The sequence below is a fragment of the Camelus ferus genome, chromosome 10, assembly GCF_009834535.1.
Source record: "Camelus ferus isolate YT-003-E chromosome 10, BCGSAC_Cfer_1.0, whole genome shotgun sequence".
Lineage (NCBI taxonomy): Eukaryota > Metazoa > Chordata > Mammalia > Artiodactyla > Camelidae > Camelus > Camelus ferus.
In genome coordinates, this window is record NC_045705.1 from 43,872,619 (window position 1) to 43,886,736 (window position 14,118).

The window sequence follows — 14,118 nt, forward strand, 5'->3', positions numbered from 1 at the left end:
TCAATTCCAAAAGATCCAAAGAACAGCCTCTTTAAGAGGTTTCCCTTTGGAAAAAAATATTTAAGCAAAGCTGTGCTTGATGAAGTGAAATAGAATTAGCCGCTCTGGTAGCACAGGCTTCTCAGATTCATTCTAAGGTAGACTGGCTCATTCGCTTCCAAGTGGAACGAACCCAACAACAATATATCACAGTTAACTGTGATCACAGCTCCATGGAATTCCAGCCGGTGCCTGGAGTACACTGAGGTGCACTCAATATTCCCCAATCTGTAATCAACCTTTTGCAAATTTTTTCCTAATCACTGGTTATGGTTTCATTTTAATGAACTGTTTTCTTAGCATATCACAGCTGGTCATTTCAGCACGCCTAATGGCCCATTCGGTAGGTTAAATTACAATTAGGGTCCCTTGGTTTTTTGTTTCCCAGCAAGGCTTGAAGGGGGTTGGTTTTTTTCTCTTCCCCACGGCTCGATTTCAAGGACAGAATCACAAAAGATCAAAGGCAAACACATACCTGTTGCAGTCGACATGGAGCAGGAGGTGAGAAGCACTGACCGACAGTGCGACCTTGTGCCACTGCCCGTCAGCCATCCGGTAGGGAAGTGCCTCGGTCCTGGGCTTCCCGCTGTGTATGTAGTGATAGCGAATCTCATCCCTCAGACCACTGCTCTCCAGTTCGAAATAGCTGTAGGTGAAGTAACAGAAGTTTGTTTTGTTTCGCTCTTGGATCTCACGCTCATCATCAATCCTCGTTACTTACTACCAGGTCTCTCAGAATCTAAACTTAGCTAAACATGACACAAAGAACCACAACCCCAAATCAATCGTACGGTATGGAACCCAATTCCTCTATTGTCAGAGCCCTCATGGTAGAGCCTGAGCCCCCGAAATGGCAATGGATTCACTGCTGGGAGGTGACAGGCCACAGGCCAATTAGCAAAGCTTGGTGCTGGGTCCCGTAAGTACTTAAAAGTATAGCTCAGAGCCTTCTTTTCTATTGTCTAAAAAAAGGCCATTCATGTGGAATGGATTTATTGATATTTTTTATTATTGCCATTTTTACCTTTTCAAAAATTAAAGGGTAGGGGATATAGAGCTCAGTGGTAGAACACGTGCTTGGCATACACGAAGTCCTGGGTTTAATCCTCAGTGCCTCCGTAAAGGGGAAAAAGAAATGAAAGGAAAATGGAAGTCATGGTAAACGCTGGGGATTGAAATAAACTGTCAGGGAAGAGATTAGTAAGATTTTCGGTTTGTTTTTTTCCTTTGATTTTTTACTTCCTCCTGGACAAAAAGGTTTAAGTGGACAAGTCCTAGGTAATGAGGAGGGGAGGAAAGTTTGAAGCTACTCACATACGTAACCTGTATTTCAAATTTTCATGGAATGAAACATGCAACTGGGTTTTTCTTTCCCCAGATGGTTATCGTATTTTCCAGATCAATGAGGAACTCTTAGCACAACCACTGCAGTCTACACTTCAGTCATAAAAGGCAGCAGGCAGCTTTGGGGCTCCCCTCAGTCACACCAGGGCTAACACTCTCACAGGTGGCAGACCTACGTAGACGCCTATGCTTCCCTTCTGAAATGTGTCACCATGGTCGCCATCAGCACGGCCCAATCTCACTGCCAGGCATTTGACATATGCTATCTAATTTATCCCCCACAAAAACCTCTAAGACTCATATTATCCCTTTTTAAACATGAAAAAAACCTCAGTCTGGAATTAAATAACACACCCAAGACAGGATTTAAACTCGGGTCTAGATTGAACAGCCTATGTGGCCTTTCTACCAGTTTGGTGCCTCAACTAGCGCCATCTCCCAGCAAGTCATTCACACAGTCAGCTCAAGAACTACCCGCCCATACAGGTAACCAAGTTCAATCCCAAGATTTGTATGAATCTACTCCTCCTCTTTTTATCCACTGAGTTGGCCTAACCCCACCAGCCCAAGCGTCCTTAATCTAGGACATAAAATGCCTCTTTCATGAGGACTGAGATAAATATATCAGACTCAGCCTCTGCTATGCATGACTTCCAAATCTCACACCACACGTGAGAACAAATGCATGTTTCTTGCTCATCTTTCACAGGGATCTTCCCAAGAGAGCACTGCAGGGGAAGCAAAGTCAAGACCAGCCTCTGACCCATCTTATTTGCGCTAGACAAAGAATCACGCCCAAAATTATAAATTCAAAAGGTTACTTATACTGATGCATCTGGCTCCTGGGCCCAGCTACCTACTTATTAGTAATAGTAAATGTAATACATATTTTCTAAGACTGCAAAGGAGAAAAATCCCTTAAATAAGAAGGCATTCATTTTAAGAGAATTCTCCCATTTTTTCCTAACAGCTAGAACATTGGAAGAATCAAACAATCAGAACTTAAAAGCTCAGAAAGACCTTGGAGATCATCTAATCATTAATTAATTTATTCAATGTGTCATTACTGAACACACAGTAAAAGACTAAAATGGGATTTCAAATATAGACCCTGTTCTCAAGATGCTTTCAAAGTAGCAGAAAAGGAAAATATCTGCCCCTCCCCTACAAAAAGCTTGAAACTGGTCTAAGAGAAACAACTGGGAGGCAAGGGGATCGCTCATGAGTGACTGCCATGTGCTAGAAATGGTCCAAGTGCTTTCATAAACATCTCATTTCATTTCTTCAAGGTAAATACTATCACTGTTTTACAGTTGCGTTCACATGTGTTCAGACATAGAAAGCACCTTGCCTAAGACCACACAGCTCCTGTATGGAAAAGCATGATTTGATATTTGAGAATTTACCAAGATTAACACATCTGAGAACCCTCTCAATCACTATACTTTGACTAATATAAGCTACTGCTGGAGAAGGGACATGAACTTGAAAGGACCTCAATCAATGACAATCAAAAATATTCAGAGATAACTTGAATCATAAAAAGGGGGGGGGCATATACACTTAACCAAATTTACTGATTATTCCAGGGTTATGACCTCACTGAGCAAGTGTACAACATACCATAAACAGAACTTTTGCAGATCACTTTACAGTGCATTGGAGTAAGTGGTCACCTTGAAGCAACCACAAATACACAACTGTAAGAAAAGAAATCTGCCCTAATGTTAGGTAAAGGGATACTTGTGTCATGGAGTAAAGTTTCTGACAGTATCAGGCACATATACCAGAAGTTCTGTATCTCAAACAAGTTGGATGAAAGTCAAGGTATTATTTTTTTAAGTTAGGTAACTGCAGAAGTGACCCTAGAGAGAGAAAAATAAGGGAGAAAAAAGAATAGGGAGAAAAATAAGACAGTACCTCCAGGCAGACAGATGGGAGGCTTAGTCCTGAGGACAGCTCGGAGGAGGTGGTCCCTTGGCCTGAAGGCGTTTGACTGTAGCCTGGAGGGGAGACTCACGATTTGCAGTAGCATCTCATTACTCAAAGTATGGTCCACCAACCCGCAGCATCTGTACACGTGCAGAATCTGGGGCCCAACCAAGGCCTACTTGAACCGGAATCTGCATTTTAGTAAGACCCACAGATGATTCATGTGCACAAAGAAGCTGAGGCAGTGCTGGAGGAGAATACACCACGTGTGGCTCTACTTCCTGGCCAAGGTCATGGTGAGGAAGCGGAGGTCTGACACTAGGGGTAAGTGAGTAACAGCCACATGGGGCCTGCAGGGAAAAGCAGCACACCGGAAGTGGCGGTAAGCCCGTGTGTGAGCGCTCTGCCCTGACCAGTCCTCTCCCTTCAGGCCTCAAGTGCTTTAGGGTCTTCCTGGGACTTTGTGGGAGGGGGCACGTGTGGGTAATAAAGTCACCAGCCAGACTGTGTGAGCAGCATTTCTGGCCTCAGCCTGGGACCTCAGCCAAATGTGCTGTTCCGATGAACAGTCTGGCTCCCAGAAAAGCCTGTTCCTACTGCCAATGTTTGAAAACAATAATGATATTCACTACAAAGTTTTCTCTTTCAGACCAAGCATCCCCAGTTCTTTCCTTTACATATGTGTCCCCCCCACCTAGACTATGACACCTTCCTGGTCAAGGACTATGCCTTTCCAGATCCTTTCCCAAGTTGGTCACCGTGCTCTAGGTATGGTAAAATGAATCCGTTTCCCCCTGAAATACAGTATCCAGGAATAAAGATGACTCCCCTGGGCTGAGCACAACTATGAGTGCATCCTAATGCCTGCACCACTTCCAAACATCTAACTCTGCAAATCCTTTGACACAAAACACCGCAAGGGTAAATCTCTCCCACCCTGTACTTACATAGCTCAATTTTTTTTAAACCTACACCCATACTTAAGTGCTAGACAGACGCTATTCATAATTAACGTAATTCTCCAAAGCCCACACTTGGGTATTGTTTCTAATACCACAAACTGAAGTCAGATTTCACAAGACTACCTGAATCCTATGCTACACTGGGAAATAAAACCCAGGAACAATTCCAAATAGCATAGGTAGACCAAGATCAACCAAATTATTTTTATTAAAATGTTTGTCGTTTTCCTAATAACTTATAACAAGGAATCCATTTTTTGAGAATGCAGACAGACAGGTAGGATGGTTATGCACTCAAAGTGTTAACATGGTTACTACCAGGTGAATGTGCTTCTTCCATATTCTAGGTTGAGAAAAGCAAAAGTTAATTTTAAATGGTATCCAGGACTAATTCATTGGTCAAAGACAGAAGTTTTCAAGGAAAACTCTCTTTTCCAGCAATTCCAACAGGACATATACTGAGTATCTGGAGAAACCTCTCATACCCCGAGGAGCTCCAGCGCTAGGGTAGCACCTGCTTATGTTCCAGCAGTGGCCTCTCTGGGCCCCTGAAGAAACAGTCGCCTCACAGAAGTCTGGGTGGGGAGGTCAAGGCCAAATGGATTTGGGAAACAAGGCCACTCCTACCCGGGCAGGATTATCAGGACAGGGAAAAAGCCAGGCAGGCCCCTAGCTCCTTTCTGTAAGGGGAAACAGACCACCATGGGCAGAGGAAGCACGTGGGTAAATCAGTCCTCCAAATCCTGAAAAAATACCAAAGATGATTTAAAAAAAAAAAATCAGTTTCTTAGCATAGTGCCTAGAATTCTGCAGGACCTCGGGAAGGATTAACTCTACTTTTAACAACATAGTTAATGCTTGTTCAGTAACAGCCTGTACTTACGGTGCTTATTGCCAGGGGATGACTGCAGGCCTTTCCATTTCATATCAAAATAACCCCTGCCACACCCCATGAGATACCTACTGGTGGTTCGCTTTCACAGACACTTCCACAGCGCTACGTGCCAGGCACTAGTCTGTAAACATTCACTCGTGGAATTGTCACTGCAGCCTTCAATATTCCCAGCAATCACCATCCCCGTTTTTCAGGAGATGGAACCAAGACACAGAGAGATTAAGTAACTTTCCCAAGGCTACACAGCTAGGTCAGAGCAGAACTAGGATTCCAACAAGAATAGTCTGGCTCCAGATTCCCGCTTTATGCAGCATACCGAGTCCATACTACCACTGCCTTATTTTACAAAAAAGAAATTTAAGGTTTGGTGCTCAAACAGCTATAGGTGATAGAACTATGACTTCAACTTAGAATCTGGCAGACACCATGGGGATGTTCCCACTGGCAACATCCCACTACCTTCTCCCATGGAAGATGGTTCAAATATATTACCTCAAATGCTGCCAGTCATCTTAAATGATAGTTATTAAATTCATATTGTGAGCATGAAAACTGGGGCTCTGATTGATAAAATGCCTTGCCCAAAGTCACATAACTCCTAAGACTGAAATCTAGATCTGCTGAAATCCAGAATCCATGTTCTTTCCACCACACTGTACTTACTCCCCTCCAGATACAGTGGCATGGCCACACCAGGGTCAGAGGGCAAGAGAGTTCAGGTGAATTCAGGGAGCCCCCATCCCTGGTCCCCACCATGCCCCGTGCTACCATGGCATCCCCCTGCCGACTCAAGTACAATCCCCAATTCCTCATGCCGTGATAAAACCGCCACCACGGAGAGGAATGCTATAGCCATTCATGTAGGGGCTCTTTCCCCTCTCCCAACCCTTTGCTCCCACTGCTGGGGTAAATGAAGAGAAGCCAAAACCACCAGGAAGGTATACTGTGTCCTACCTCAGGCCACGGGTCACAAGGACTATGTGGACTGAAACGAAGCAAGGGCACCATTTTTAACTTAATAGCAGCACAAAGAACACTGGCCCAAGGATACGGAGACCTGATTTCAACCTTAAATCTGCTAGAGACAAACCATGTCATCTTTGGCAAATGTGTCCCTGCCTCTCTGTGCCTCAGTTTCTCCTGTCTGTTAAATAATGTCATTAACTCTGATCCACGGGCCCTAGGAGCCCTTGCAAGGGACTCAGGGTCTACGGCAGAGGAAAAGGATGAGGATGCAACCTCTTAACCAGAGCAGCTTCACTCTTATCTGTTACATAAATTGGAACTTCCCCTAAGATTTCATTTGGATGAAAGCAATGCATGCCCAAAAACAGTCTTAAATCAATAAACCAGATAATCTTTAATACTCTCAGGTCTCAATTCCTGCCATTCATAAACTACTTTGCAAACTGATAAACTATTCGGAAACTGAAGAGCTGGTCAGTTTGTTTCATTCTACCCTTGACATTTCTGGCAATGTTGAGGCTCCTGGATCCTTAACAGCCTGGAGGAGAGAGGAGGAGATGACAGATGTAGCAGACGTAACTAATATTCACACCACACCCTTCTCCCTGGGCTGTGTTTCCCAGTGCCCTTGCCTCGGGGGTGAGGGGGGTCATAAAATCCACCGTCACCAACGAAACCTGAGCCAAGGTGATGTGCATGACCGAGGTGAGGCGGTTCAGAGAGGGATGTCTCATCCACACCAGCTGCAGAGGCGCTGACAGAGCACTTAATGGGTGATGGTGTCTTTAGATGGAATAAGCCTGGGTCCTCAAATAACTGCACTGAACAGGGACACCACTCCTCACACAGACTAACACTACGCTCAGACTGAACAAACATAAAACTTTACTGATAACATCCTGAGATTCAGAGGTTATTTGACTACCTTGACTCATTAATAAGAAGTACAGGAGCACGAAATGAGGAAAGACAAAAAACCAAAAAGTAACCATGGACACGAAGCCATTGCTAGACTGTAAACAGTGATGGTAGGAGGCATGAAGACAGTCATCTTCAGTCCTGTCTGTGACAGATCACCTGCACTGTATGGCCTAATATTCTGCTTGGCAAACTGTATTTTCCAAAAGTACCCACGATGACATCGCCCATCTCATGTGCTCTTCTACAGTGTGACTTTGACATGCTTCCAATTGGACACAGGGATCTATATCCCCTCCCCTTGAGTATAGATGGGCTTGTCAGTGCTCTAAGGGCAAAAGTGATGCCTGGTGACTTCCACGATGGATTATAAAACATGATGCACTTTCTATCTTTCTTGCCAGAACTCTTGAGCTTGAAGACCTGAGTCACTGTGAAAGAAGTGTGACCACCCTGAGGCCATCATGCTTTAAGGAAGCTCAGACCACACTGGGGAGATTACAGAGAGGTACTTTGGTTAACACCCCCAACTACCAGATCCCACCCAACCACCAGGATAAACACCAGATGTATCAGGTGGAAACACCTCCAGATGGCTTCCCCAGCTGTCCCTTCCTCCTAGCTGAAGGCACAAACTTTGTGGAATAGAGACAAAGCCATCCTTCTCTGGACACTGTACAAATTCCTGACCCACAAAATCTGTAAGTTTAGGGGTAATTTGTTACCAAAACTGGCAACTGGAACACTCTAACTTCAGGTACACAGGTTTTATGTTTTAAAATTGAAACTATCATTTAGGTATGTCCCTGCTAAATGCCTGGGGCCACTGGCCAGATGATCAAATCTCAAAGGGCCAATTTTCTGCTTACAGCCCCACAGACTTGTAACTATGCATCTTCTTCTAACACCAAAAATGGAATTCTGCCCAGAAAATGCAACTGAAATATCAATAAATCCTGTCTTTTAAAATGCATGGTTTTCACTAGCTATTTTAAGAAATAAATACTGAAAGACTGCATTAGTATCTTTCTCACGAACCCCTTATTTTTCTTGCATCAAGTCCCAACATTTTGGCCTCAAATTTCACGTTCAGTGAAACACAAGTAGCCACCTCAGTGGTCCTTTTATAAATCAGGATCTGCTGTGGGTTCTAGTCCCAGAGTTCTCTTCCGGTCTACAGAGCTATCTGACACGTTGCAGGGAAGTCCTGATTTACCTGGACAAGCTGCCATTACTCCCAACTTCTGTCTCCTTTATTCAGAGCAATGTGTGTAGCAGAGAGAATAGAAACACCAACAAAAGAAGTGCCTAGCATTTGACAGGCGTCACAGTCCAGCCAATTTGTGCTCAATCCCTGCCTCCACCATGTAAACCCTGTGTGACTGAGGACAAGATGCATTTGTCTAAGCCTTCTTTTCTTCATCTAGTAAAAAACAACATCTACCCTGCCACACATTTTTTAAGGAAAAAATGAACATGTGGAGTCATCTTTCCAAGTGCCTCGTGTCCACCAGATTATGACTCCCCTTCCTTATTCCTTTCGGCACACGTGGAAACGAAGAGCCCCAGAGAAGCATAACGCTGACGAAAGAGTCCGCACCCTGCCTTCCGTAAGAACGTTTCTCAGACTTCCCCTTCCCCTTGTTTAGACTTGACCTTGTGATTTTATTTGCTGTTTTAAACGTACATATTAGTTCTGTACTCGATCCTCTTAGCCAACATCTAGCAGGAGATTCGTGGTGACAACTATTACAAACTGCTGGCACCATTAAAAATAGAACATTCACTGCTGAGTGAAATGTAAAAATAAGGTTCTTTCACATCTATTCACAACAGTCTTAAAAAGCACAGGAGTAAGCATACAATTCTTGCTGAAGTAAAAGCTGGCTTCTAACTTTCCCAGATACTGAGAACCAGGAAAGACGACATGGAACTTTAAAAAGATAAAAATCTGTTAATTTTTTTTTAATTTTTAATTGAGAGAAGAAACTTAAAAGCAACTAACTAGTTTGCTAGAACAAAAGGGAGAATGATTACTCGCAGTTGACTGTCAAGACCTCCACACACAGTCAAATATAAGTATTTATTAAGCAATCATGCCCAAGGCATGGAGCTTAGAATCACACAACTGTATCTTATCTAAGACTAAGCTTCTAGTTCCAGATCTCCAGGAACTCAAAATTAAGATGTTTCTAAATATCAAGATTTAAGAAAGAGAAACCAAAATAGTTGTCGCAATAGCCAACACATAGATAGTACTTCCTATACTTCTAAGATTTTTCTAAAGACTTTAAGAGAAGGAGTACTGTTATTTCCAAGCAAGAAATACAGTCTTCAGTTTTCTTTATTAATTTTTTCAATTTTCATGGTTCAAAAATTAACCTCTTTCAAGATACTCAATGAAGAATTTCCCTCCCATCCTATACTTCATCTTACCAGCACCAAATATCCCTCATAGGCAGCTGCTGCTAACAGATTCCTGTGCACCCTTCCAACGTTTATAAATAATTTTTAAATAGATTTTCAGAAAAACTGCAAAGATATCAGAGTTCGTATACACCTCATAGTCAGTTTCTCCTATTAATGTCTTATGTCCGTAGAGTAGGTACAGTTATCAGAATTAATGAACCATATTGATACATGAGTATTAACTAAAGTCAATACTTTAGTCAGATCGCCTTAGTTTTTACCTAATACCCTTTTTTCTGCTCCATGATCCCATCCAGGATGCTACATTAGATGTCTTTTAGCTCTGACAATTCAGACTTGCCTTATGACTTTGAGGATTTTGAGAAGTACTGATGAGATATTTTGTAGAATTTCCTCCAGTTGGGATGTGCCTAATGTTTTTCTCATGCTTCGCCTTGGGTTTGGTTTTTAGAAGGCAAGCCACAAAGGTAAAGTATAATTCTCATAACATGTCAAAGATACATACTATCAACAAGCCTCACTCCTACTGACGTTAATATTGCTGTTAACCTACCTGGCTGAGGTAGTGTCTGTGGGGTTTCTCAACTGTAAAGTTAGTCCTCCCCCCCTCCCTTTCCATACTGCGTTCTTTGAAAGGAATTCCCTATGTGCAGTCCACGTATGAGTTGGGAGTTACGCCCCACCTTCTTGAGGCTGAAGTAGCTACATGCATTATTTGGAATTCTACTGCAAGGGAGGTCTATTCTCTCCATCTATTTATTCAATCATTTATTTCCAATAGTATGTACTCAAGAGTATCATTTTATACTTTGGATTATTATCCAATATTAATTTATTTTGTCCTTAATTTTTTCCAGCTTTGGAAATTTTCCATTCCCAAATTTGGAAACTTCCATTGGAAGTTTTTTTCAGTTACCTCCTATGTCCCTTTAACATATTCCCGTTATTTGTGGTTTCTTGATTTTATTTGTTTTGAGCTCTTCCTTAGTTTCTGCTACTACAAGATGCTCAAGGTGTATCTTATGTATTTTCTGGCCCAGTCCTAAAAATCAGCCATTTCTCCAAGGAGACCTGGTTGTTTTTTACTGGACAATGGTTTTAGAACCCAAGATCTGAGCTCTCAGTGTGCTCATTGCTACTGGGGTATTGTTGCTTTTAGGCCCTCTGTGCTTATAGAAGAAATTTATGTGGTAAAATACAGATATATTTATATAATATAAATATATAAAATGTTTCTAGATCTGTACCCAAATTAACCTAAAAATCTTATACTGATGTCTTAAACTCTAATCCATCACCATGTGGGATCATTCTAGTCTCTTCCCCATACTTACCTGGAACCTCCCACAATCCACCATCCATTTAGTTGTTCACTTCTAATATACATGTGTAGTGATTTTAGAATTGTTAACTCACACCCTCATGTAAACAACTTAAACTAGAGTGAAATACCTGCATACAGCTCCTCTTGCCTCTACTCTTGCAGACTCCACTTGTTTCCAAAGTTACTAAGGTCAGTAACTTTTCCTCCAACTTCCTTTTTACTGAGGTTGTTCCACACATTTGTAACACAGTAAGAATGTTAAGTCACATTCTGCATTCCATTCTGGGACCCCCTGATCTCTTACACAGTATTTTTAAATATGCATACATCAAGGTTCACTCTTTGTACTTACAAATTTCTGTGAGTTTTGACAAATGCATAGTGTCATGTGTCTACCATTAGAGTATCATACACAATACTTCCATTGCCTGAAAAAATACTGATCTTTACCTATTCAACCTTCAAATCCCTGGAAGTCACTAATCTGTTTATCACTTCTATATTTTTGCCTTTTCCAGGATGTCATGTAAATCAAATCATACAGTATGTAGACTTTTCAGACTAGATTCCTTTACTGGGAATATTATATATGCATTTAAGATTAATTCGTATCTTTGCATGACTTCATTCCTATTTTAGCACTGCAGAGTATCCCATAGTATAGGTGTGCCACAGTTAAGTTATTCATTCACCTATTGAAGGATATTCGGGTTACTTCTTCTTTTAGGTGATAATGAATAAAGCAGCTTAATAACATTTGTGTGCAGGTTTCTTTGTGCAAAAATAGGTTTTCAAATCAACTGGGTTAAGTACCTAGGAGTGTGACTGCTGGATTGCTGAATTGTATAGCAAGACTATGTTTACAACCTTTGTAAGATATTATCAAACTGTCTTCCAAAGTGGCTGTACTACGTTGCATTCCTATCAGCAATGAGAGTTCCTGTTGCTATACATCCTCATCAGCAATTGGTGTTGTCAGGTTTTTTTTCTTTTAAACATTCTAATCAGTGTGTAATGGCATCTCGTTCAACTTGGATTTCCCTAGTGACAAATTATGTTGAGCATTTTTTATATACTTATTTGTCATTTATATATCTTCTGTAATGAGGTATCTGTTCAGATATTTGGCCCATTTTTTAACTGGGTTGTTTACTTATGGTTCAGTTTTAAGAATTCTTCATATATTTTGGACACAAATCCTTTAACAAATGTTTTGCAACTATTTCTCCTATTCTTTGACTTGTTTTTTCATTCTCTTAGTATGATATTTTGCAGAGCACAAGGGTTTTGTTTTAGTAAAGTTCAATTTACCAATTTTTTTCTTTCATAGATCATACACTTGATGCAGTATATAAAGACTCATCACCAAAACCAAGGTCATGTAAACTTTTTCTTCTATGTTTTCTTCTGTAAATTTTACAGTATTGCATTTCACATTAAGGTCCATGATCCATTTTGAGTTAATTTTTGTGAAAGGGGTGGGTAAGGTCTTTGTCTTTTTTTTTTTTTTTTTTTTTTTTTTTTGGCATAAGGACGTCCACTTGTGTTAGCTTCATCTGATAAAGACTGTTCTGTCCACCTGTCTGAGGAAGAAATGTGTGGCACTCCCAGGCAACAGAGAAAGAACAGGTGTGAGATGGGATTGAGGACGTGTGCAAAGCGGACAGCAACCAAAAGGGTAAACTGGGGATAGATTCATAGACCCAACCTCTGACATCTAGCCCTTGTCCTATGCCCTAGTGGTTCTCAAACCACTTCCTGTATGACAAACGGACAGGTGATGTTCACGGGCATGAAACACTCCCACAGGTGTCCATTTCTGGTACATACCTGTAACTCTAGTCCTTTCTCTCTCCTCTCAGAAAGCACATCAAATCAGTGGCTCTCATGTACCCCTACCCCATTCTATTATGTCAGGGTACTTTTTAACATAAATGAATTACAAATTTTTTATCTCCAATCTAGACCTGTCTTCTAAGCTATGCACTTATATAACCAATTGTCTACTCAACAACTTCACCTGGATCCTTCAAATTCAGTAAGCTCAAGACATAACTCCTGCTCCAGCAGAAGAGACAGACCTTAAAATAAGGAGAAAAAGTGAAGAGTCTGTAAGTTTAAAAAAAAAATGGGCAGGGACCCTAGCACATGGGTTCTTGAAGACTATGTTTAAGGTGAGAAGTCATTGATGTATTTTAAGCTTCAGAGTGGGGAATGGTTGACAGGATTAATGAGTTCTCATTGATCTTGTGCATGCCCAGTTCCTTCTCTGCACAGCAACCTTCTTTCAAGTCTTTGATCATACCATGTTCCCTCCCTCCACAAGGTATTTGCACATTCTGCCCTTGTTATCTGAACACTCTTACTCCCATTCTTTACCTAGTTAACTTCTACGCAACTTCTCCTCTCACCTTAAATGCCATCACCCAAGAAGACCTCACTGATATGCACTCTCTACCAGGATTTTTCATGAGACTATTTTCCTTTCCTTCACAGTATTCACTTGTTTCTACTTATATCTTTTTCTCATTATTTCATTAAGATCTGTCTCTCCCATTGGACTTCAAGCTCTATAAACACACAGACTATGTATGTATTCATTCTTTATTGCATCTTCAGAGCCTGGCATAGAGTCTAGCATAGTATAAAGACTTAATATTTTTGAAGTAAATTAATGAATATATTAGTAAGTCTCTGGTTTTTATTAACATTAATAAATTACATATGGCACATCTCAGAGCTGACTGTGATATATCAAACTGCTTTGACATTAAAGTTGAGAATCACTGTTGTAGAAAATAAAAGTTCCTTGTCAAGGAGGTACTATACTAAAAGTACCATTTAAATGATAATACTGTTCATAATAATTGCTAACATTAATCAAGTTCTTACCACATACCAGCTTGATAAGTACTTTCTAGACACTATTTCAGTGAATTCTTAGAATAAACCTATAAATGAGGAAATATCATTATCTTCATTTAACAGGTGAAGAAATCAACCTACAGGGCTGACTTGACCAAAGACACAAATCTAGGACAATGATGCCTAAAGGCAGACCCTCTCAGAACAAAGAACCATGAGAATCAACATGGACTCACTCACCTTTTCCATAAATGAAACCACCACCTACCCATAGGAGTCACTGGGAAAGCAGACATCAGGGCAAAGAGTAGTACTGTGGGAGGCTAGCTGCTCTGGGCTGGAAACATACTGACACTTTGAACAGACCCTAGGTAGAACTCTCCTCTGTCCATGGTGCTGATGGCTCCACAGTATTGGAGGCTGAGTGACTGTCTTAAGAAATA

The 14,118-nt window shown here is 41.2% G+C and overlaps 1 protein-coding gene across 4 annotated transcripts in view; it reads right to left on the reverse strand.

Annotated features, from left to right (window-relative positions):
- NELL1 (neural EGFL like 1) overlaps positions 1-14,118 on the reverse strand; it is a 748,929-nt gene that overhangs the window by 635,309 nt on the left and 99,502 nt on the right. For all 4 annotated transcript variants that reach the window (XM_032488858.1, XM_032488857.1, XM_032488860.1 and 1 more), the window contains one exon: positions 515-685. In XM_032488858.1, coding sequence (XP_032344749.1) covers positions 515-685 — 171 coding nt within the window. The remainder of the gene's footprint in view (positions 1-514; positions 686-14,118) is intronic.